Source organism: Ascidiella aspersa, chromosome 1 (assembly GCF_963924565.1).
Source record: "Ascidiella aspersa chromosome 1, kaAscAspe10.2, whole genome shotgun sequence".
In the NCBI taxonomy this organism is placed as follows: Eukaryota; Metazoa; Chordata; class Ascidiacea; order Phlebobranchia; family Ascidiidae; genus Ascidiella; species Ascidiella aspersa.
The window spans coordinates 28715507-28740130 of NC_139447.1; the positions used below are offsets into that span (position 1 = coordinate 28715507).

At 37.3% G+C, this 24624-nt stretch overlaps 3 protein-coding genes across 3 annotated transcripts; 2 read left to right on the plus strand and 1 right to left on the minus strand.

Moving 5' to 3' along the window:
* The first annotated feature begins 1075 nt into the window (after positions 1-1075).
* On the plus strand, positions 1076-2122 carry LOC146169293 (uncharacterized). Its single transcript, XM_083386467.1, has one exon. The coding sequence runs from the start codon at positions 1130-1132 to the stop codon at positions 2120-2122; it is 993 nt and encodes a 330-aa protein (XP_083242593.1). The 5' UTR covers positions 1076-1129.
* Positions 2123-7769: 5647 nt separating this feature from the next.
* LOC146169294 (sodium-coupled monocarboxylate transporter 2-like) lies at positions 7770-17438 on the plus strand. Its single transcript, XM_083386478.1, has 13 exons — positions 7770-7830; positions 8182-8285; positions 9568-9756; positions 10002-10067; positions 10536-10655; positions 11148-11302; positions 11748-11888; positions 13067-13285; positions 13501-13613; positions 14260-14417; positions 15757-15964; positions 16399-16530; positions 17212-17438. The coding sequence occupies exons 1-13, from the start codon at positions 7770-7772 to the stop codon at positions 17436-17438; spliced, it is 1893 nt and encodes a 630-aa protein (XP_083242604.1).
* Positions 17439-18391: 953 nt separating this feature from the next.
* On the minus strand, positions 18392-21498 carry LOC146169295 (WD repeat domain-containing protein 83-like). Its single transcript, XM_083388936.1, has 6 exons — positions 21341-21498; positions 21153-21254; positions 20248-20444; positions 19768-19947; positions 19262-19460; positions 18392-18792 (listed from the first exon to the last, which is right to left on the minus strand). The coding sequence occupies exons 1-6, from the start codon at positions 21387-21389 to the stop codon at positions 18512-18514; spliced, it is 1008 nt and encodes a 335-aa protein (XP_083245062.1). The 5' UTR covers positions 21390-21498; the 3' UTR covers positions 18392-18511.
* Positions 21499-24624: the final 3126 nt, after the last annotated feature.

The following is a 24624-nucleotide window of genomic DNA, read 5'->3' on the forward strand; positions in this document are numbered from 1 at the left end:
ACAACTGTGAATCAGCCGGGCCTCGCGGATCGTTTTTGTCCTTAAAATGTGTTTAATTACGTTTACGGAGGCAGTAAAGTGTTGGCGCAAAGCGCAAAAAAAAGCGTTGGTTTGGTTTAAAATTCGAGTTCACACGTCGCCATCCGTACTACTAATAAAAGTGTAATAAAAATAATTTTAGGAAACGCGATAACATTTAAAGTTAATCTAGGTCGGTGTTTGTTAGTTTTTAAGTCAAGACCCACCTGGCAAGCGAAGCGAGTGCGATTTTTTTTACCGGACAGGGGAGACAAATGTGTCAACAATTTAACAAAATTTGACGAGTTCAGAACAGTCCACTCTGTGTTTCCCACTAGCGGAGAGATGACTTTCGCTATGTATTTCGCCAAATTATAGGTTGGCGTACCAACGAACGAAACAATAGGCCTGAGTGGGATGCCTTCTTTGTGTATTTTAGGTAAGTCATACATGCGTGGCGCAGAACCGTCCGTGCTATGCAGCTGGTGGAACATGGCTTCTGAAATACACCGCCTCTCCGTGTGCAAAGTATAGCAACAAACTTATTAAGGATGCGTTCCGACTTTCGTGTTGGGTCACGAGGTGGGTGCTTGTATGTTGACGGATCCTGCAATAAGTTAAGCATTTTTCTCTCGTAATCTTGGTTGTTCATGATTACGGTACAGTTACCTTTGTCTGCGGGTGAAATTAAGATGTTTTCATTAGACCTTAGACTTCTGATTGCTTGGTGCTCGTTGTTACTGAGGTTGCTGCGTCCCATCCAATAAGTGCGGAGGCAGTTTGCAAGTTTTCCTTGAATGATTGTCTTATGGTGCGCAGGTTGCTGCCAAATACCTTTTTCGACTGCAGCAATGATGTTAAATTGTTGACACAGTTGTCTCCCCTGTCCGGTGAAGAGGTTATGGTCTCATATGACGTTGTGTCACTTTTCACTAGTGTACCAGTGGAATTGGCAATGGATATCGCGTAATCCAGAATTTTGGCCGACTACAGCCTCAAAGACAGGACGCCTTGGCTCCCGGCGGATGTTGTGACTGGGTTGCAAATTTGTTTACAGCAAGCGTTTCTAACATTCAGGAGAAAATTTTACCACCAAATACAGGGCACAGCGATGGGTTCTCCAGTTTCTGTGGTGGTCGCCAACATGACCATGGAAACCCTGGAAGGAAAAGCCCTGACAACATTTGCCAACCCACCAAGGTTCTGGCGGCGTTATGTTGGCGACATATTTGCCGTCATTGCTAAAGATCAGGTGGAACTATTTCTGCACCATCTTAATCAGGCGCAGAAAGGTATTCTATTCACCATGGAAATGCAACAGGGAAACCTCCTTTCATTTTTAGATGTCCAAGTCACAACGACTTCTGTCGGTGATTTATGTTCAAGAGTGTACCACAAGCCAACGAGTACCGGCAGGTATCTTAATTTTCGTTCGCATCACCCTATTTACCAAAAGAGAGGTTTCGTGCGATCACTTGAGGACCAGGCCCGACGCCTATGTTCTAACAGCATTGAGCGCGAGGTGGAACTTAAAAAGGTACACGAAGCCCTGAAGTCCAACGGTTACCCCAACTGGATGCTCCACGACCGACCGAATTCTGTTGCTACGCAGGTTAGTTTTGTGAAAAAAGATGGGTTTGTTACGCTGCCCTACATACCAAAACTAACCGATGTGTTAAGACGTATGTTGGGAGACTTCGGTATAGCGGTTGGTGTGCAACCTGCCAATACTCTTCGAAAGCTTCTGAGTCACCCCAGAGACCCCATCAGTTCCTTTGACCAACGAGGTGTGGTATATTCAATCCCCTGTGCGGATTGTAATTTGGTCTATATCGGCGAGACCGGAAGGTCATTCAAGACTCGCCGAAAAGAACACCAAAGTGACGTGGCAAATAACGACGCAAAGAAGTCTGCACTCTCATACCATGCTGTTTCCCGAAGCCACCAAATTGATTTTGGTGGCGCTTCAACAATAGCACGTGAATCAGACTACAGGAAAAGATTATTTTTGGAATCGTGGAACATCCATAAGAAGGGTAACACCATGAACGTCAAAACTGACGTGATGCTTTCTGCATGCTACAAGCATCTGCTGAAGGACTAGAGGCAGTCGCTAATTATTTTCTTATCGTTTCGTTGCCCGCGTTTATTTCTGCTTTTTTCCTTTTTTTTGCTTTCCATTTATTGTACGAGCGTTCAGTGTCATTCACCCTGACGAAGGCGGCTTGTATAGGTTGCCGAAACGTTGGTTAACAATTACAATTACCAGAGGAGCTGTTTTTTGATTTAGATTATTGGATTAGTTGGAAGACTGCTATCGCTTAATCGTATCCGCGCGTGGCCAAAGGCTTTTTTGCCAAACAACTTTTTTGTCACGGCGGAAATCGTCAATCAAACGCTGACGGGGGAGCGACCCGCGTCCTGTGTCTATTAAAAATTTGAAATGGATCGCTGTTTGGAACGTGGTATATGGATTGGGACGCGTGACGGGCACATTCTGAAGTACCCAATGACTAAGAACACTGCGAATAAGTTTCCTCGTCCCCTGTATTTTACAAAGGACGCTTTCGAATAGTCGTAGCGTATTATGCCAAAACATTTGCAGTGTTCCATCTAGGTCAGGGGTTCTTAAACTTTTTTTACTGCGGACCCCTAATTTTTTTTTGCTTTGCATGGACCCCGGTACGCAAAAAATTCTCCAAAATGACGTCATAAATTGACGTCACAATACAAATAGACTTCGTAAATCTGTTATTTCGGTACAAAAAATGAGAAAGTTAAATGGAGTCTAACTATACATAGGCTTGCCATACGTCCCGGTTTAGCCGGGACAGTCCCGGTTTTGAGGCCTTGTCCCGGTGTCCCGCCCGGTTAACCAATTTGTCCCGGATTTTTCAATTTAAGATTTCCAACAAAAAAACGTAAAAATGTAAAAACTCTTGACTTAGCCATTTAGCAATTCTTTCCCAAAACTAAGTAATACTTTTTACTTTTCTTATTTGGTTGGTAAGGCTGTCACGCAAATTTTTAACATAAATTAACTATTTTTCCACCGGGTGTTAAGAAGTATTTTTCTGGGGACGAGGTTGCTGGAGCTAGTTTCTTTTTTATGAGTGGTGAGTAAAAAAAATTAAATGGATATTATCCGACGGGTGCTGAGAGATGTCTTTTTGAAGAAGATAAGCGAGTGAGTGCCGTCGCAAACCTGTCACTGTTTAAGCAATTTTATTATATATTATCCATGATTTTTTTTTACGTATGGCGCAGTTTGGCGCAGTTTGGCGCCGGTATTATTTGCTTGAACATTACGCAAGTCTAAACAATTGCTGTTACAACTTAAAGTTTAACGTTTTTTAGTAACTCTGGGTCGATAAATGTCGTGCTTTTCAGCTTTACAAATCAAATTAATGTCATAACATACTGATTGCCTTAATAGAAATAAGTTCTAATGTTTCCAACTTAAGACTTCTATGTTTAAAAACTTCTTGACGTCTGTTACCGCGCAAAATTTAGGTAGAGTTCGCAAAATTTCGCATTTAATGTGGCGGTTTGAAAAGTAACCAACTTTCAGTTTCGAACCAGATTTTACTTACGTTCGACGCAATATGGTACAGGGATTACGTATCTGCTTAGAGGTTTTACGTTTGTGAGTGGTTCCAAAATTGCTTTTAGTTACATACTTTGTTGCATTGTATAAAAAACTTTAATAGCAATTACCTGCATGGAAATAAAAATCAAACTATACGTATATTGCCTTAATTAAATTTACTTTTAGGTTTAAAAATTTCTTTAAGTATGTTAACGCGCAAAATTTAGGTTGAGTTAGCAAAATTTCGCATTTAATGCGGCGGTTTTAATCGTAACCAATTTTCAGTTTTAAACGAGATTTTATTTACGTTGGACGCAGTATGGCACCAGGATTACGTGTTAGCTGAATATCCTGCAATGCGAACCATGGCTGCTATAGTTCTATATACAACTTAAGGTTTTACGTTAGTGAGTGGTTCCCTATTGATACATGTCACTGGTTTTCGATACGTAAAAGATGTTTGACGTGCTTAAACGTTGGGTATATAGTCGTTTCATTTTAAATAAGCACACTCTTGTGTTTTCTTACGTTTGTTAACTTTTTAGCACAAAGTCTCTTTGAGTGTCTTTGCATGTTTTCATATCATCGGAGATATAACGACCGATAACAAACTACACTATTTTCAAGTTTTCTCAGTAATGTTTAATTTCAAATGCCGAATTGCTTTTCGTAGAGAGGGGGGCGGCGCTAGGCATAGGAAAATTACCAAAAGGGGATGCGGCTGAAATACGGTTAAGAACCACTGGTCTATAGCATACAGGTGGTTTTCAGCAAATGTTTTTATTTTGCTTTATTATTCTTTAAATATAGACAACCATAAAGCAAAATAAGCTATAAATTATAATGCCGAAAAGGAAAACTCTGTTTACTGATGAGTGATAAGCTACGCCAGAAGTATCCGTGTTTCAGAAAGGGACCTATTAATTTCGAAGCTGAATGCAATACTTGTGGATATGGCACGTTTTTGTCAAACGTAACAATTCTACTTTCGTTTTACTTGCAGGCAAAAAAATGTCCTCTTTTGGTTGCTGAAAATATGGTTTCCCTAGCCTTAAGTTTATTGGCAGTTTTCAATATGCGTCCCCGATTTAGGTTTCTAAAAAGCCTAACTATACATTCAGTGCAAAACCGTTTAATTTTTAATTAAAGTGTTTTCTTTAAATAAATAGTTACTTCTTTAGTATACACTAGTTCTTTAATGAGGCCTTCATGGACCCACTAAAACTAGTTCACGGACCCCCAAGGGGTCCATGGACCCCAGTTTAAGAACCCCTGATCTAGGTTAAACATGTTTTCCTCCTAATAAAAACTTTGTGATTAAAACTAATGTCTTATCTTATACGTTTTGCCAATAACATGGACCGTTCGTATAATAACAACCTAAGATAAAATTGCTAAGACCACAAACATTAAAAAACATAAAACAGCCAGGCAGGTAAAAATAATACTGCTGATTACGTAACACCAGTGCCGGATTAACTACTGAGGCTGTAGCCTTATACCCTGGAAAAATTGGGCCCCCAGAGTCTATGACACTTATATATTTAATACATGTTTTTATGTTATGTTTATGTAATTTTGCCTAAGAACACTGCGAATAAAACAAACCAGAAAGAGATTGCACAATGCACAGTACAGGAGATTGGACGAAACTATACACTAATATAAATGATAAATAAGAACGGTCCTTCTACTAAGTCTTACTAAAACCCAACCAATATGCCCTAATGCTCCTCTTATTTGCAACAAATTTTCGTAATTTAGATTTTTGACCCATAAGTTTCTAAAAACAAAATCATCGCCGTTTATTTTTTATTTTTGAAATTCAACGTCGCTAAACCGAATAAGGTCTCGTTGATAAATAACCTTTAACACAACTTATGGTCAAGATTTTGTTGTTTAATCAAATAACAAAGGAAACTTATTTTTTATTTCCTTTGGTCTTTATAGTTACCGTATACAACCAGTGAATTTAAATTTGTTCAACCAAAGCAGTCTCACGAAAATCATAAAATTCCAAAATATACCAAAATATAACGAACAGTTAATCGTAAATATTTTTTTGAGATGTCATCTAAAGGTCACCCAAGATGCAGCACGCAGTAAATAAACTCTATATAGTCTTCTATAACAATCTTATTAAAATTGTAGCCAACAATTGTGGTTACTTTCTGGGACGAGACTTTGGAAAAGGATTCCCCTTCTTCCAGCCAGTCGTTTTTTGGTAACGGTAAACCTGCGTAGGACTAGTCCGAGTTGCCAGCAACCGGGGATTTCAATGTTTGTTGAGACATGAGTTTTCACACGAATGACATTTAATCTCTTGTTCGGCCCATGTTTTGTGGTTTGCGGAATGCGTTCGGGTAAAAATTACTTTCCTACTCACTCACGAAAGAGTTAGTTCATACTCAAACCACTGAATATTAAACGTAAGTCCAAGGATATAACCAATAACTATGAAAAAAATTGTTTTTATAAAACTTTTTCGGTGGTTTGCAAAACGGTAGATTTCGAAACGCAACACCAATCCAAAGTGTGTGGTTGTTGAATTTGTGGTTTGACTTCCACTTAATCCAACTAAACCCTCCTATTCCGTTTGGACATTTCATCTCGATTAGTTTTAACCCAGCTTGCAATGAATCCAATATAATAGAACTTTATTTTCTTAACCTTTTAAGGGTCATACGAACAATAATCTTCGACAAGAAACGAAAATAGATTTCAACTTGTGTTTTGCATAGTATCTATCATAAAAAAATGTTTTTCTATAGGCTATTAATACGAACTATACCAGCTAGATTTGCCAAACAACAAAACTTACTTTTTTACATACATCAGAAGGGGTAATAACGGAATTTTGTTGAAAAAGATTTCTTAAAAATATTTAGAAACGACAAGCCATGGTGTCATCGCAATATAGCCACACAAAATATAAAACAATTCGCCGATTAGAAATACTGTTTTTTTTTAATTAAAAACTTTAAGTTTGAATACCAAGCACTCATAGTTAGCACACTGTAATGTAAAACAAAAAACAATACAATAAATAAACAATACGTTTGTTCATACTTCATAGTTAAATGTGATTTGAAAAAAAAGCGCGAATTTCAATAATAGTAAAAAAGGCATTTCGTAAACCTAGTGCGTATAAACTGTAACGCACATTTTACAAGCAAACTTCCCTTCACCATCGGAAAAATAAACTGAGCAAACATTCTCCGCAAATAACTGCTCGTTTACAAGTAGGTTTATGAGCGCCAATTACAAAACTGAATTTTCTAATAGGACCACTGGAAACATCTAGTGATTTGCCGCTAAAAATAAATTAGTGTGATTTAGAAATTGTATTTATCCAAACAAGTCTATATCTCTAAACTACTGGGAGCATTTCTTTAATTACCATGGAAGGTTTGAACCGATAGAGGCTTTTACCTACAATAATCAATGTTCGTGATAAAAAAATAGCTGCAAATAGTTTTTAAAATATAGTAACCGGATTTTTAAATTTAATTTAAACAAGGATAAAAACACGACATAGCCATCTGCCAGTAAATGCATGAGATTTTACAACAAGGCGGTTTGACTACTATACGAAGCTAAATTGTGTTTGTGAGTTTGTATTTCATTCGTAATTTGTAGTAGATATCTTTTTGAAACATATAGGCACAGCTATATTTCGGAAATATTTCAACCAAAGTATGAAGGGGAAATTTGCCAGGTTCAGTAATGGAGATATGGGCTTGTTAATACACAACGGCGTAACACAGGTCAACAAAGGTAAAAACGGTTAACAATTAAAAAATATGGCTTGTCTAAGTCCTTTTCGCGAGATTTATTGCATATTTCGTCAGATCGATAATTTGCAAATTAAATCGTGTTTGCGGAAAAAAGCAATTTGTAATCGCAAGAAATTTACTCATAGACAAACCGCAAGTTCGAGCAGTACTAAGGTTTGACATGGAATTCAGCGGATCTCTTTTTCGAACCCTTATAGGGCTGTAAAAGGTAAGCCACGTTAGCAAACAAAATGACGTAGGCAGAATAAAAAGATCGGATACGCAAGCTACTAGGCCACTTTAGTTGTCGGTAAGAACTTATAGTTTGAAACTTTTCGTAAGATATCTTTGCTGCGAAATTATCTTGTGATTTATTCAAATCTAAGATGTTGCCGTCTGAACAAGTCAAGGTTGGATTTGGGACAATTGACACTGCTATATTTGTCGGTAGGTAAAGAAACAAGCTGCTGATATAACAGTTATGTCAGTTGATAAAATTTACTTATCGTTATGGCAAGAAACCGTAAACATATAAATACACCGCGTAACTGTGTCTTAACCGAGTCCAAACCAGAAATAGAGAAACTAAAATAAATTACTCATTTGAGGTTGGTTGACATATAAAGGTTGTTATCACAATAATAATTTCTAATTTACATTTAATTGTGCATAAAGTTTTCACGCTTTGACGTTTGAGATATGCAAACTGTATTTTGCATGATTAACCTGGTACATTTTTGGGTGTTAAATAAATGAAAAATGAGAGAATTGATTGCGTCATATTGACTTATTTTGCAGCCACACTGATTATAGCAGCGTTGATTGGAGTTTATTTTGCGGTGAAAGACCGCAGGAAAAAGGATGTAGACAACTACTTTTATGGAGGAAGGAAAATGTCACCGGTAAACCGAAATATTGAGACGTGTAGTGGGTTGCGAATACACTATGACAAAATGCGATAACATAAGGAGTACAGGTAAAGTGGTGTCGGATGCAATTTCAACTAATTCCAAGGGAATTCTAAACTTTTCAAGTATTTCATAAAGCTGACTGCATTTTTTAAATCATTCAATTAGTAACATCTTAACGAAAGTCCACTTAACAATTTTCAATACAAAATTGATCAAGCCCACAATCAACAAGTTAACAGTTATCCGGCCTTTCATGAAACAAATATTAGGTGACCTTTAAGAGTCCAATAAACGTAAGAAAAAATGTAAAACAAATGTTTCGTAATATGTTTTTTTGTCTTTAATATGCCCAAGTCAAGACATTGAAAATAAAACAAATAATTCGCAATATCTGGACGCACTCCATATACGGAATTTGTGTACCTTGAGACCACACTCTGTATGTCACGGTACAACAGGTTTTTTCATGTTATTTGGCCAACTTATAGTTTTCGTAAGTTGGGCACATTAAACCGGTAAACGGTCGTTCGCACTCGTCCTACATATTTATAGGCGTGCTGCCAAATTTTAACCTAGTTAGTGTGCTACAAGTGAAAGAAAGTTCGGAGCACTGGTTTATAGCGCTAATGGATTAGTAAGCATCTGTTTTTTAAATAGTAGTTTAGTTAAAAAATATTTACAAACCGTGGTAACGAACCAACACGTAGCGAAAAGAACACGTAGCGAATGGTGACCTATTTGAGTACCATAGTCACAAGCAAAATACGAGCAAGGAGAACATTTTGTTTTGCCTACATACGATATATATCAAACTACATTGATAGAAAAACCAGCACCAAGGACCAAAGGCGTTGTATTAAAGTTGAAAAAATCGATCGTAGCCTACTATAACATCCTTCTGATCGCGCGGGTCTGGACAACAGTCATAAAATAAGCCTGAAATTAGGCCAAGCGAAATAAGAGCGCTGGAAAACGCACAATGGCGTTTGCACTACCACTAATTTGAACAAAAAATATATTTTTGTCAACAAAAACTACGGCCCGCTGGTTGTGGCCTTTTTTACCCGCGGCATGTTGCTCTAATTAAGCTAAATGACAATTTTATAAGCTAACTTTAACATTTGTTGTTAACTAATTTTTAATGTTTCTTTAGTTCATAAAAATCAATGTCAGTAAAATTTGACAAAAAAAAAAGGTTATTATTGTTTTTAATAACTCATGTCAGAATTAAATGTAAATCTGGCTCTAGTAAACTTCCTTTATTTCGGTGCAGGTGCCTCTCGGGTTTTCTATTGCCGTGAGTTTCATATCCGCCATCACTATTATCGGCTTTCCCGCCGATAGTTACGTCTACGGAATGGTGACTATCACGTATTCCCTTACCCTGATTTATCCGACGATAGTTTCCTGCCTTTATTACATTCCATTGATGCATCGGCTTCGACTTGTTACGTCGTACGAGGTACGCGGTTTGTTACTGTTGGACTTTGGGCAATTAACCTGATCATATGCTTCCTCACACCTCTATAATAGATAGGTTTCGTCTTTGATTCGTACAACGCGTAGGGATCTAAATTAAGTATTCTAGTTCGTAGAGTGATAGGCTTCATTTTTCTCTATTGGTGTAAGCCTCTCGAGTAAGTGTTCGGCTTTGTAAAATACCTTGACAATTTGCGTATATCTCACTGATAACTGTTTTTCATACAGTACCTGGAATTGCGATTTCATCCCGCAATTAGAAAAGTGGCATCGGCAAGCGAATGCCTTAACGCGGTGAGTATAAGTTTAATTTTAGATAACCAGTTTTAGCGAGCTCATACTCACAAAATATATGAATCAACCAAACTCAAAAACATTTTGACGTACGCTCTTGGCAAGTTTTCTACAGTTGTTATTTTTTTCAAAACGATGTGCGCATCCTGATGGCCAGGAAAAGTCACAAACTATACTATATGCATGTTTGATTTTGAGTTAGTAACAAACCAGCCTGTTGGTTGAAAGATGTGGTGGTTCACCAATCATAAACCAAAATGAAAAACCGTCCAGTAAGATTATGTTCAAACAGCCTTTAATTGATTGGTTACAATAATTTCTGAAGGATTAAAAGCCAGAATATTAGTCGAGATTAATCAATTTTATCTCGGAAAACTTTAGTCAAATGGCAAAGGGTATTGCCGAAACATTAATAATACCGCATGCCACTAAAGCTAATGCCTTTTTTACCATATTAACTCTTTTTAGCTTATGTATATGGGTTCGATTGTCTACCTGCCAGCCCTGGCGTTAAACGCAGTAACCCCGATACCACTCGAATGGAGCATTATCGCAACAAGCATCGTGTGTACGCTCTATACCACCTTGGTAAGTCATAACTCGTTTTGCTCTGTTTTAGGCAAATGCACCAAAACGGGCTGTGAATGCCCCTCTATAGCATAAGCGGGAAAGGTGGATAACATTTCGGTTGACACTTTTAAACTATTATTCACAGCGATAACTCTATGTTTTTGCGCGTTACCAAAAAAATACACTACAAAAGTTTAAGCTGAAAAAGAAGCAACGTGGTTGGAAAGATGAAATAACCACGTTCCATAATTTTAGCTGGCATTGCATGGGTTTGAAATTGACATTTTTTCTCAGCGAATAAAATTAAAAATTCAAAACTGATTTATTAAAGCTCAACTTGTACCTTAAAAGATATTCTATAAAACAGATAATATTGGGTGAGCCTTGAACGGAGTCTTTATTAAATTCCAACGAGTATGTTAGCACGGCACTTTTTGTCTGCGTTTTCCACAACTTTAAACAAACAAGCTTCTAAGAAATAAGTTATATTTCGCAATACTTCCAAACAAGGGTGGCTTGAAAGCTGTGGTGTGGACCGACACTTTCCAAGCGGGAATTATGCTCATTGGAGCGCTTGCTTTGCTCATTCAGTCCACGATTCATGTCGGCGGTTTTGGCAACGTCTGGGCGGCTTTGGAAAGGGGACAGAGAGACAACATACTTGTGTAAGTTCGTCACGTAGATATGGGTTCATAATGCCTCTAAAATTTCACTTACTCAGATTTTAACTGAGTATGTGTGAACTGAAATGTCTAATAATTTAACCTTTAATCGATTATATAGCCTATACTAGCTGTGCAAAAACTTTCGATTTGTTAGCGTAAACTACATAATTGTCGGTAATTTAATACTGCCTAAAAATCGTCTTCTAGTTTCTGCACCAACGCACAGTAAAACATTTTATGTAAAAATTAGAGTTTTTTTTATGAAGAAAATAGGTTATTTCACTTATCTCAAAGCTCATTTGTTTGAAATGTTTCTATCTAAATTTACTTTTATCAAACAGTGATTTGTTGTGTTAAAATGACATAAATTTTTCTTATAAACGTTTCACCAACTTACAACCAACCAAATATTTTTACCAAACCGTAAAAAATGCATTTGCTGCAGTTTGGACATTGACCCAAGAATAAGAACTACCACATGGGGAATTTTAATCGGATTTAGCACGACGCAATGCATCACTGCATGCTGTAACCAGTCCATTTGTCAGCGCTACATGTCCTGTAAATCTGTGACAAATGCAAGAATGTAAGTTAATTTTTATTTGCCTTCTTTCCAACAGGGGACGTGGCGTTATTTTGCACAATGTGCGCAAAAATGTGAACAACAAAATGTGCAAAAATGTGCGCACATTTTAAACTGCCTTCAAAAATGTGCGCACTTTTTTCACAATGTGCGACTTTTTTCACAAATGTGTTTTTTCACAATGTGCGCACATTTTTAAGTTAGAGTTAGAGTTAGAGTTAGAGTTAGAGTTAGAGTTAGAGTTAGAGTTAGAGTTAGAGTTAGAGTTAGAGTTAGAGTTAGAGTTAGAGTTAGAGTTAGAGTTAGAGTTAGAGTTAGAGTTAGAGATAGAGATAGAGATAGAGTTAGAGTTAGAGTTAGAGTTAGAGTTAGAGTTAGAGTTAGAGTTAGGGTTAGAGTTAGAGATAGAGTTAGAGTTAGAGTTAGAGTTCTAACTTAAAAATGTGCGCACATTTTGAAGGTGTTTTAAAATGTGCGCACATTGTTAAAAAAAGTGCGCACATTTTGAAAGGCTGTTAAAAATGTGCGCACATTTTGAAAGGCTGTTAAAAATGTGCGCACATTGTTAAAAAAAGTGCGCACATTTTTGAAGGCTGTTTAAAATGTGCGCACAATTTTTGCACATTTTGGCGTGCACATTTTTGCGCACATTGTGCAAAAAATGTTCGCATCCCCTTCTTCTTTCGCCGCAGTTCTTATTCCTGTATATCACTTGTTGGTAAATTAGACTGCGTGGTGACTGCGTGTACTCGTTTTTTATCACTCGAGAAAATGTTTTAAACACTCTTTATTTTAGAAAACAAAGTTCAACTGACACAATCGTAGTAACTTTACGTTGCCCAAGTGTTTAAGACATTTTCTCGACTGATTAAAAACGCGTAACCACAGAAAATATGTACGCCATCAATTAACTGTATACCTCGTTTTGCTGAGATTTAAGATTATAAATACCTATGTTGCAATGACTTATGCATGACTTGATTTGGATGTTTAAAATTAAGGTCGTTTAATTAAACATGTTTTACTATTATTCGACAATTACCAAATGCAAGAATTCTTAACTTGCTGCTATTTTTTTCGGTTTGTGGTGTTTTAAATGACTACCGGTAGTTGTATTTTGGAAATATTTCCAAATAGGCTACTACTAATATCGCCATTGACTGTTTAATTTTTTGTTTCAGTGCTGCTTGTGTCGCACTGATTATAAAGATTATCATTACCGTGATTTCGATCATCAGTGGTTGCGTAGCCTACGCCTATTTTGAGGGATGTGATCCACTAAAAGAAAAGATCATTCAAAAGTCAGACCAGATGATGCCTTACCTTGCTCTGGAGGCGTTTCAAAATTTGCCTGGATTGTCGGGATTTTTTGTTGCTGCCGCTTATAGCGGAACCTTGAGGTAATAATAATCGATTAGGGCTAATATTGATTAGGCCCACTGCTTATTTACAAATCTAGCTAAGTACCTATCATCAACTATGAGGCTTACTATACATATGTTTTGCTGCACTGCTAATTTAAAAACAATTGTTTGTTAGCATAAGTTTAGTGATTACTGAACGGCTTAAAAGTGTTATCACTTGGCGGCTCAGATTTTTAACTTATTTCATTCAGTTCTGTTTCGTCTGGAATCAACTCAGTTGGAGCGATGCTGCTGGAAGACTTCATTCTACCCGTGCGTCCAAATATGAGCAACGCCCACCAGTTGCTCTTTAGCAAGGTGACAGGTAAAGAAAACAACAACAAAACTGTTGGGACACGACACGCGCTAGTGATTACTGATTAGACAGATAAAACAACCAATTGATGAAGTACATATTTACTTATCCCAGTTGCCTTGCTACGTAATACTCATTATGCTGAAACGCAGTGTTGCTTGACTTAAATCTTTGAAACAAAATGGGGGGCATAAAAGATGTGTCCTTGTCAAGCAGTTTTATATAAAAAAATAGCATTTTGTACATAAAACAATTTTCTTGATTTTTTAGTTTAGTTATTGTTCATATTCGTGCAGGTTTGCCAATTCTAATAGTTTAATTTAATGTAATAATTTGAAAAATGGTAAGGGATCTTGCGCCCGGACAAACTTTTTTTACGGGATTTCGGTGCATCCGTTCAGCTGTGAAGCAATATGCTAATGTTTTTATGTAGGGCCTATACTCAATACGTTTTATGCATTCAAAGTTTCCTTCTAAAACATAAATTTGCCAATTGAAACTCAATAAAAGCAATTTGTTTCTTCGCGCGATTAACCCAACTAAAGTTGCATGATCGTACATCGGTTATGTCGGTAACAGAACGATTTCCAAGATTACTTAACTAAGACGTCGCGTTATGACGTAACTTGTGACATCATATCCTATGTTTTTTTAGCTGTTTTACTGGGCTGCCTGGTAACCGGCATCGCATTCCTGTTGTCAATCACTTCGGACACAGTCATCTCAGTAACGATCGCCTTTCGAGGTGCTTTTGGCGGACCTATGCTGGGAATTTTCACGCTTGGAATCTTCCTTCCCTGGTGCAACAGCATAGTAAGTGCGATAAAAAGTTTACTTTAGCCCTTACAAGGGACCGCAAAACGATTCAATTTGGACATTTTCACGATTGTTATAGGCCTACATATGTCTGTTGTTTTGGAAAAGAATAATCGTCTGCTTCCGGTGTGTGGGGTAGGACTAACAATGGTACCAAGAATGTGCAAATAGTTTTTTGGGGGCCATGAGAGACAGCACTCTTTGGGATTCCTATATGTTTGTTTTACCAATTTGAAACTATAAAAAAATTATGGGCTATCCAAAGATGAAAGTTTATGTAATTCTGTTATGTAAAATAAACTTTTTATGTCCATTTTTATGGCAATCCTGGCCAACATCTTCTCATAATTAGGTTTTTAAGTAGCGGTGTAATAAAGGTTTACTACCGGCGATTGACAAATGTATAAATTCTATTTGTGCTGCGACAAAGTACCTTTTACCGCTATCAAGACGTTGTAATAGTTTTACCAATCAATGTTTGGTAACTGTAAACAAACTGGCGCCGGGAGATTACAATCGTAAACGTTTCGCGAAAACGTAGCCTACCATAGTTTATCAACCAAGGTTTTCACGGTATGGCCTTATTTATATATATTACGGGAACCTTTAGCACTTAAAAAGCCATTTGGCTTATTTTCTGAAAACCAAATACAAGTGTGAGCCACAGCATTCCAAAGATTAATGCGCTTTAAGCAAATGCTTTAAAGTTACACGCAAGAACCTTACCCTTACAAACTTCTTACTGAAAATATACGAATCCGTATAGTCACCAACCGAAGATCAGTATACTATACAGTAGCCTATACATAACATGCAATGTTTAACAATACAAATGATTTTATGCGTACTATTTCTGCCAATCACTGGGTATAGCGATTATACATAGTCTTTTCGCGAAAATAAACCGTTGAAAATTTTAGGTGAAAAACGGATTATAGGTAACTATGCTGAGACACGAATCACACCCCTTTTTCATTCAAATTACCGGTATGTTTTTTTTTTATATTGAGCTTACTGTTTCTCAGGGGAGCCCGAGAACACACACAAAAGAGCTAAGGTTGCCGACAAATCCCAAAAAATATCATCCAAATTGATATGAGCAGGCCTAGGTTGTTATAACATGGCACTCTGGTCTTCACGAACGAGCTAACTTCCAGTAAAGCGTTTAGGCAATTAATTACAACTCTTTCTAGGCTTGTCTGTATGCTCCAGCCATAGTCGTAGTTGCATTGGCCAACTCAGTGAAACTGAAATGTGTAGGCTAGAAGTAAATTATAATAATACTAAAGGAATAAAAGAAAAAAAAGGGGGAAAAGAAAACGTAGTTTTTGTGCAGGGCGCCTTCAGTGGCCAGATCATCGGTCTTGTGTTCAGCGCATGGTTGACGCTTGGCGGCTTGATTCACGGCAAGCCTGAAAAGTGGCAACGCCGCTTGCCAACCTCCATCGACAACTGTACCAACCCAATGACCACTGTCTCTGTCAATGATGTTTACAACTGGACAGCTTCTTCGACGCCCCATACCGCGTCTGATATTTGGACAAGTTCTGTTCTTGATACAGGCCACGAGTAAGTCGCTCATTGTTTGTGTAGTTGGTGAAGCATCGAATTATGAGTAACACATATGGGAAACAGTCGAGTTTTGCTGTTTTATTATCTTCACAGAGGTTTTCTAACAGTCAACTTTTCCAACTTTTCCGGAATACAAATGTGTAATATTTTCCCGTGGAAATTAATTTTAGAAAATTGTATTAATTTTGTTTTCTGTCGCAAAAATTTTTGATTTCTGATTTTCTCAATAAATTCTGATTTCTGATTTTTGCAAGCCAAAAAATAAAATAGATTTAATTTGTGTGAATGAGATCACGATAATGCTTTCATTTTTCTAAACTATATATAAATTCTGGTTTCACTAAGAGTGCGTTATAACATAAGTGACCTAACACCTGAGCGATTTTTATTTATATACCGGTAGCAGAAGTGCGTTGTGTTTGTCTGTTTTTCAGTGAAACATTGATCGGTCAGGTTTACGCCATTTCTTTCATGTATTACACGGTCATTGGACTTTTGGTCACTTTGGTGACAGGAATGCTTATCTCAGCATGTACAGGTGAGTCAGCATAAAATGACCTACTTAAATTGCAAGAATTAAAAAAAAGGTTTGTGGCATAAAAAAGCACAAAAAGTTGTGGCGTGTAGGGCGGGATGTAGTTAGTTATATAATTTCTAGTCTTATATTCCACAGCCGAACTCATAAACTATTTTTTCAAAAAAAAAAGAACCGATTCAATATTGAAAAAAATTAAGGACTTACGTCTGTATGGTTCACACCTTATATGACTTACTGTACCGAAGAGAAAATATACCGTAAGTGACGCAATTCCCATAATTTTCTCTGTTGCGCTAATTTAATTATTGTATTCGTTCCTGTTCCCTATTATTTACCCGGTTATGATCTTTTATTATGCAGGGAAACACAAAAGAAAAAATGCTTGCTTTATGCTGAAAAAAAAATATACTTAAAAAAATTAAACGTTCTTGAAAATATTTTTCTTAACTTTGTGTTAGGTTTTTTAGCTATTATTTTGTGTTGAAATGCTTGACCTTTCTTCCAAACAATATGTTACTATTATATCGATACTAGCCTGGTTGGATTGTCATATAGCTTCTGCAAAACGCAAACACAGCATTGTTATGCTACGAATTATTAGCATCTATATTGTCAAGGTCTCGGTGATTTTGTTACCTTTTTCAATACCGATGTTTACGTCGCATATGCACTGGTGCACAGGTTTCAGAGATCCTAAGAAAAGCGACCCAAAGCTCTTCATGCCGTTGTTCGACAACCCCCACCTTCCAGCGGCCGTTAGAAGATTTTTCCGATTTGGTGTGCCAGAGTTGGGCACGTCGGAGCTGCATTCAGAAGGCAAGCCGGAAGAACTGGTTCAATTCCAGGGCTCTGCCACGTCTTTGGATTCGTCCTCCAAGAGAAACGGGAAAAAAGAACAACTATTTTGAAGATGACTGCTCACACTAGGCAAATTGTAAATAGCCTGTACAAGTTTACACCATGTGCTTTGTACAAGTTTGGAGATATTTTTGTCGCGCAAGTGCCAAAAGTATGGCCTACTATTCCACTCTGCACTTAAGCCCGGTTCGTAAAACGCCTACACTTTTGACTGGAACGGATTTTATTTCTGACCCTTTTGCTTTCACTGTTTAAAACAAAGCTAGACCCTTAAGCATCATGCTTACGATTGTTGGTTCGACCATAAAAGGTTGGCAACTTGAATGAACAAAATATTTAAATTTCAAAGCAAAAAAGGTCGAGAAAATCGGCATTATCTTGATAAAGACGTTTCGAACACTTATATTATCATCATTCATCAGTTAATGGCACAATCTTTTCAAGATGATGTCGATTTCCTAGACGCTTTAGCTTTGAGATTTATTATTTATCAAACCAAATTACAGAACCGTGCAGTGCAACAAAATGTTTAGCATGTCACTTTTTCGTTTTTTTTATTATTTTAGGTTTTCCAGTGACGTAACTGTATTATGTAGTCATATTGCGTAGCTTTAGTAGAACTTATTGTGGCCCAACTAGGGTTCTTATTCAATCAAAGTTATAATAAACCTGTCCTGGACGACGCGCTATTTATCAAGGCGGCTTACGATTTGGTATTTTGACTTTTTTTCACCTTCTATATGCTGGTGCCGGCTTATGTTATCGCACAGATCACGAGAATCGGCAATAACTAAGCATTTGAAGTCTCGAGGTTTATTGTATTAAAGCCATCAGGTTTTGACCGTTCGGTCAGAAAACGCCACAAAAAATGCGGTTAGTCGAATTTGAATTTAATTTTAAGTGTGCCAAAAAGTAGGAGCAAATTTTCGACCTCCGACTCGGGGAATTGCGTGTATTCCATCAAAGGCAAGAAAAATGACAAAAATAACTCCAACGAATCGATACTGCTCTCCTTTTGCGCGTCCAATTCTACTCCAACAGCAACAAGAACCTTGCTCGAGAATGGTCTTCCAATGCATGACTGGTTGTGGTAATGTAAGCCACCGTAGAAATGTCCCGCGTTTTACACCCCGAGCTCCATTGCGTCTGGGTGTTCGAAATCCTCGTCAGAGTAGAAGCAAACCCGGTCTTCGCAAGCCACCAGCATCTGATTCTTATCGGGGTGAACGGACAGCGAGTGGACTGCCCGGTTCGGCCGCACTGCGACCTTGTGCGTGACCTTGGCTTCAACCAGGTCCCAGATATACACGTGGCCGTCCTCCGATCCGCTAATCACGTGATCGTCCTTGACGCTGAGACTGCAGTCGATCATGTACTTGCTGTTCTTGTGGCCCGTGTACTCGCCTGTAACCGAATTGTGATTGTTAGTTAACATACACCAGTGGCTCTAGGGGCCCTTTATATAAATTGATTGCAGTACCAAACATTTTTTATAAATTGATTGCAGTACCAAACATTTGGTAAGGAAAGTAAAAAGGTTAACAACCTGTAATCTAAATTATTGTTCTTTGTGTCAACTTTAAACAAGTTTTTAAAACAGAGAAATTACTAGTTTTTAACTCACTGTGAAGTAATAATTAGGTTTAGGTCGATAACCCAAAGCATATTCATGGTGCAAAATTTATTTTTTTTAAGTAAATTGTATCTGGTAACAAAATATATGATTATAATTTAGTGTTCAAGAAGCTTTCAATCTTCGATAAGAAGGATGGTAATACCATAGCTGCTTGCTTTTAAATAGTTCTAAATATATACATGTAGTACAGCTTTAACATGATATCATTTAGACAAAACAAAAATCAATTATTTTTACCGAGCATCTCGCCAGTGCTAACATCGAGCAGTCTCACTGAACTGTCATGGGAAGAGCTTAGAGTACATTGCCCATCCTTGGTAAACTGAACACTGGTTATGGCCGACCCAATGTAGTCAGAATGTAGCTCACCAGTGCGAAGGTCATAGCGCCTTATCTTACCATCAATACTCCCCGTAAGAAGTTCATGGTCTGTAACCTGGTGTACACAAAAGCCTAACTAATATTTATTTTAAGAAAAAAAGGTTTGGTTTATTTAATCCTTCTAAAAACCAAAAAAAAAAAAAAGTCTGAAAGATTTTGGAAAGCTTCGTTTGAGATAACAGTTTTGTTTTCAACAATATGTATAACTTTTGATAGCCCACATAATGCGATGTAAATATACATAAATACCTTAATTTATGAAGCAACTTAACTGCTCGTATAGAAATAGCATTGTTTTAAAATATGCAAATTTATATGTAAAAGTTGCAAGACTAGCATTCAAAATAACCAAAATTTAAGACCTGGATGGATGACACACTGTCTTTAGCATCGTCAATAACTTGAATTGGTGCCTGTTTTCGAGATCTGCAATCCCATGCTCGGACTGATGAATCTACAGAACCCGACAAAATAACTGTTGATTCTTCGTTGAACTCAACACAGTTCACTCTTCCTGCATGACCCCTGAACCTTCTGATTATCTAAATAAACAAAGGAATTTACATAATTGTCTTGTGTAGCATGTCTGTTTAAACTTTTATTGACCTAATAAAGGAAATTCTTTAAAAATATTATACAAAATCAGTTAAAAGGCAGTTAGTATCACCATGGGCGCCAAACTTAAAAAAACCCAGAGTTTTTTTTTTTGTTGGTGCCTATGAGTGTCACCAATATGCAAATAGTTAAAGCAATGACAGCAATCAATGCAATACACTTTAACATGTATTAACAATACAGTTTGCAGCTGTTAGTTGTATCAAGGGCTTATCAACGTGCAGAACCTGTCCAGAAGCAACGTCCCAGTACATGACAGATTTGTCAGAGCCACAGGAAGCAATCTGGGAGTTGTCGTTGGATCCAGCTACGTCAAGGACATCATAACCATGGCCTGTGTACTTTTTAATCAGCATTTTCCGACTGGGATTCCATAGCTTGATGGATTTGTCTCCACCACATGTCATGCAGTATTTTCCATCAGCTGAAATTTAACATTAAATCACAAAGTAGACAGGTTTATTTGGGCATGGTTGCTAGTTCTCTGATTTGGCTGTATAATATTGAAACTGGTTTTACAGCAGGGCGGCCATAAAAACACCCCCATGCATGGTAATCTGCTATCCGTTCAATGCAGCGCACAGATTGCAGAAAATATGTGCATTTCTTAGCAAGACAAGGTAAAAATTTAGATTTACAATACTAGCAAATAGCTTAAACCAGTGGTTTTTAACCAGGGTTCAATGCAGCTGTTTCAAAGATTCGGCAAGAATTTTCTTTTGAAACATAAATGCTGTTATGTTAAGCTAAATTAGAATCTCTTTTATGTGCCATTATGTTAAACAACATTATAAATTGAAAGTTTGGCCAATTTAACCTCTATAAATGCAAGTTTATAATTTAAAACTGCCCAGTTTCAGTTGCTAGGAGGAAGAAACGAATACTGAGCGAAAATTTGGGGTTCAACAAACGTTGCAGAATAACATAGGGGTTAGACAGGTTACCAAAGGTTAAGAACCACTGGCCTAAAAAATCATATAAGCAAAATGAAACAAAGTATTTGCGTTGGGGGAAGGTTAGTTCATAGAAATTTAGAAATGGAATTCAGGTACTCACTATTTGGAATTCAGGTACCTCACTATTTCACACTTCTAATGCAAATTTTAGGGTCAACATATAAAAGCAGTCTCACCATTAAATCTTACAGCTCGGACAGCACCTTGGTCACAATCAATTGTGTGGATAAGCTTTGTTGGGACAAGAACCTTCTTTGGTGCAACGACAACCTTAGTTTCTATGAACAAAGCAGTGCATTTTAATGTTCTCATAATATTAATGACATGAATTTATATTTTAAAAAAATTTATACTTTTGGCATACCTTGACCTCCAGGTTTATTAGACGGACCCTGGTATGGTCCAACAAACATTATGCTTGTTCTTCTTGTGGCACTATTAAAAAAATTCTAAAAGCATAGCTTTCCCACAAATTTTGAAAAAAACTTCAGCAGATAAGGACTATGTCAAAATCAATTACTGTTGCCTTTTCATTAAATGAAATGATTTTTAAAAACAATGAAAACTTTGTCTTCAGCATTGTAAAAGCTTCTATATAACAAATAATAATATTAGAATAAAGGTCCTAAAAAACAATGATACTAAAATGTAGTTTTCCATGGGAATAAATATATCTGTAAGATCTATGTAATGTAAAACTAAAGACTCAAAATTGTTTCTAAACGCATTACAATTAATTACTTGGCGCTATATCAATATTATACGTAGAAAGATTACGAACGCTGTGGGTATGTCAGCATAATATTTTCTAAACAAACGTTGATATATTCAGCAAGTGTGTTCTGTGTTGCTCATAGGTTACCAAGCTTTGTTTACATTGTTGAAAAGAAGAATCCTTTTTCTGTGCAACAGTGGCAAAGCTGAAGCTGAACTAATAGCTTCATGGTGCGACACCTGGTGGAATGTTTGACGGCTCCTATCGGGAAATAAATTTAACGCTATATGGCAGTACATATACTTTAGTCAGTCGGGTGTGTGACCCCCTTCTATTAAACAAAAGCAAGTGGAATTACTATTTTAAGAGTCTTTCCCCCCAGCGCGCTCTCTTTGGGTGCACGTGCACCAACGACGTAGAATATATGTCGTTGGGTGCACCTCAACTCGCAATAAGTCACGTTCCATATACCGGAATTTGCCTTTAAATAAGGCCTATCACGGTATTGTAGGTAAAGAAGGGGCTTATTCAAGAAATAATTGTTGCAAAAAAAAATTTGAGATCTGTTATTGCCTAGCTCTGTCTCTACGTTTTTGTTAATTGGCCACTTACGCATACATCTGTGTAATTTTGTTGTTCAAAATAAAGAACTGAGCGTTTTTTTACGAAACTGCTACAAAAAATTAAGGTACGGGTATACATTTTTCATGAAATTTTATTAAATAGGTTCTGCAGCCTAGTTAAATATTGAAAGTGCATCGTGATTCACTGAATTGTAAGATTTCAACACCTGGTATAGTAGGACTGATAATCTGGTTGTTTTTTCAGTTTCGAATCTAAAAAGAAATTCTGCTAATTGGATTCTCGAATGTTTTTTCCGTTAGTATTATTACGTCACATTTCCAACATGTGACTTAAACGTTCGTTTAACTTTTGTCATTTGTTATGACACGCGAGGTGAATCACGTTAAATTTCCCATAGATATTCCGCAAACAAAAGAAAATACAACTGCCTGGACAAGAGGCAATAATTAGACTACTAGACTACTTGCCACACAAACGGATTGACCCCATGGCAATGTTCCTTTAATGGAGCAACGTGTGTCAAGAACTTAAGACGGATGGCAGGGGTCCGCAAATAGGGGGTCGCGACCCCAATTTGGTTCTCAGGACTATTCAGTTTGGGTCGCGAAAAAAAAATTTTAATAACGGCCTGTATTTGGAAGTTTTTTATTTGTTTCCATTAGTAGACTGAATTATATCCAAGAGAGCAGTCTTACTTTGAGCGCGACTAGCTGTTGCGAGGGGAACACACAATAAGACCTAAAAAGCAACAATACATAAAGCCCAAAAAACTATAAAACCATAGTATTAAGACAAACGACATAATAAAGCCGAATACGCAGTTATATCCAGTACAGCATACGATCAAAATCGTCTGACTAAGACCTAAATCTGTCGGAATAAGGCCTAAATTCATCAGAATTAGTTCTAAATTCATCGGAATAAGGCCTAAATTCAACGGAATAAGGCCTAAATTCAACGAAATAAGGCCTAAATTCAATGGAATAAGGCCTAAATTCTTTGGAATAAGTTCTAAATTCATCGGAATAAGGCCTAAATTCAACGGAATAAGGCCTAAATTCATCGGAATAAGTTCTAATTTCATCGGAATAAGACCTAAGTTCATCGGAATAAGGCCTAAATTCATCGAAAGAAGGCCTAAATGGCCAGAATAACGCCCGAACCTGTAAGTAGAGGGTATGGGACGATCGGGGGCCATCGGTCTGGCATCGGCCGTTTTGGTGACTACGTTTGGACGCCCTAGTCTGACCGGCGCCGTCAGGGCGCCGCTGTTTCGGCACCGGATTTTTTGTCCTGTTTGGGGTTATTGGTGGGTAATGGGTGGGGTTAGAAAATGGGTTAGTGTTGAAACTTTTAGGGGAGTTAGTGATGTACTTAGGGGTGGGGTTTGGGGTTAGTTAAAGTGTTGTTTAGGCCTGATTTTGACCTTTTAGGTCTTATTCCGACGGATTTAGGACTTATTACGATTTAGACGGTACTGATACCATAGGTATTAGTCCTATTTTGGTCTTATTCCGAATTGTGTTTTATTCTGACGTTGGTGTTGTTCTTATATTGGTCTTATGGCTGGAGTCCGTTGCGAGACCTTCGTTCGATCCAGGTGAGGGAAAAAGCGCTTGTAATCCAACACTTTTTAGAGCTTAGGCCATTCAAGAAACATCAAACTGATCTAAGCCGGAATCTGGGTTTACTTCCTAGCATGTGTTTTTAAAAACTCTCTATCACAGCATTTTAGCCCGTTTTCTGTAATAAAGCGTGTGAGCACGTCATTTTCTTAGATATAAAAGCAAACTTAGATTAGATAAATATTTATTTTGCTTAACCAGGTTATGCAGTTTTTCACGAACTTTAACGATAAACTAGTACAGGGTGGTCCAACTTCTTTTTATCCCGGGCCAAAAACAAGGTTTATTTTATCTTGCGGGCCAATGTTTTTAAATTGCGATTCTTAGGCTTATTGCTGGAAAATTATACATAGTCTATGGCATATATACTAACTTTATGGAATGTATACCTTTGTTCAGTTACGGTAGTTATGAAATAATTTCAAACAAAAAATTGAAAAAAACAAAAATTGGTGTGATATTGCCAGATTGAACCAAAGCTGACTATCAGTTCGCGGGCCAAAAAAGCTGAACTCGCGGGCCAACTTTGGCACACGGGCCTGCAGTTGGACCACGCTAAGCTAGTATAACACGCTTCACCCGAATCTTTATGCTTGCGGTCGTAAAGCAGTTTAGGAGGATTCGACCTGTAATTAGACGTTGGTAATCAACACTAACTTACGAACGATAATAATAAGAAAGGAATGATGTCCTATAGTAATTTTTCATTTTTGGTCTTGCTTT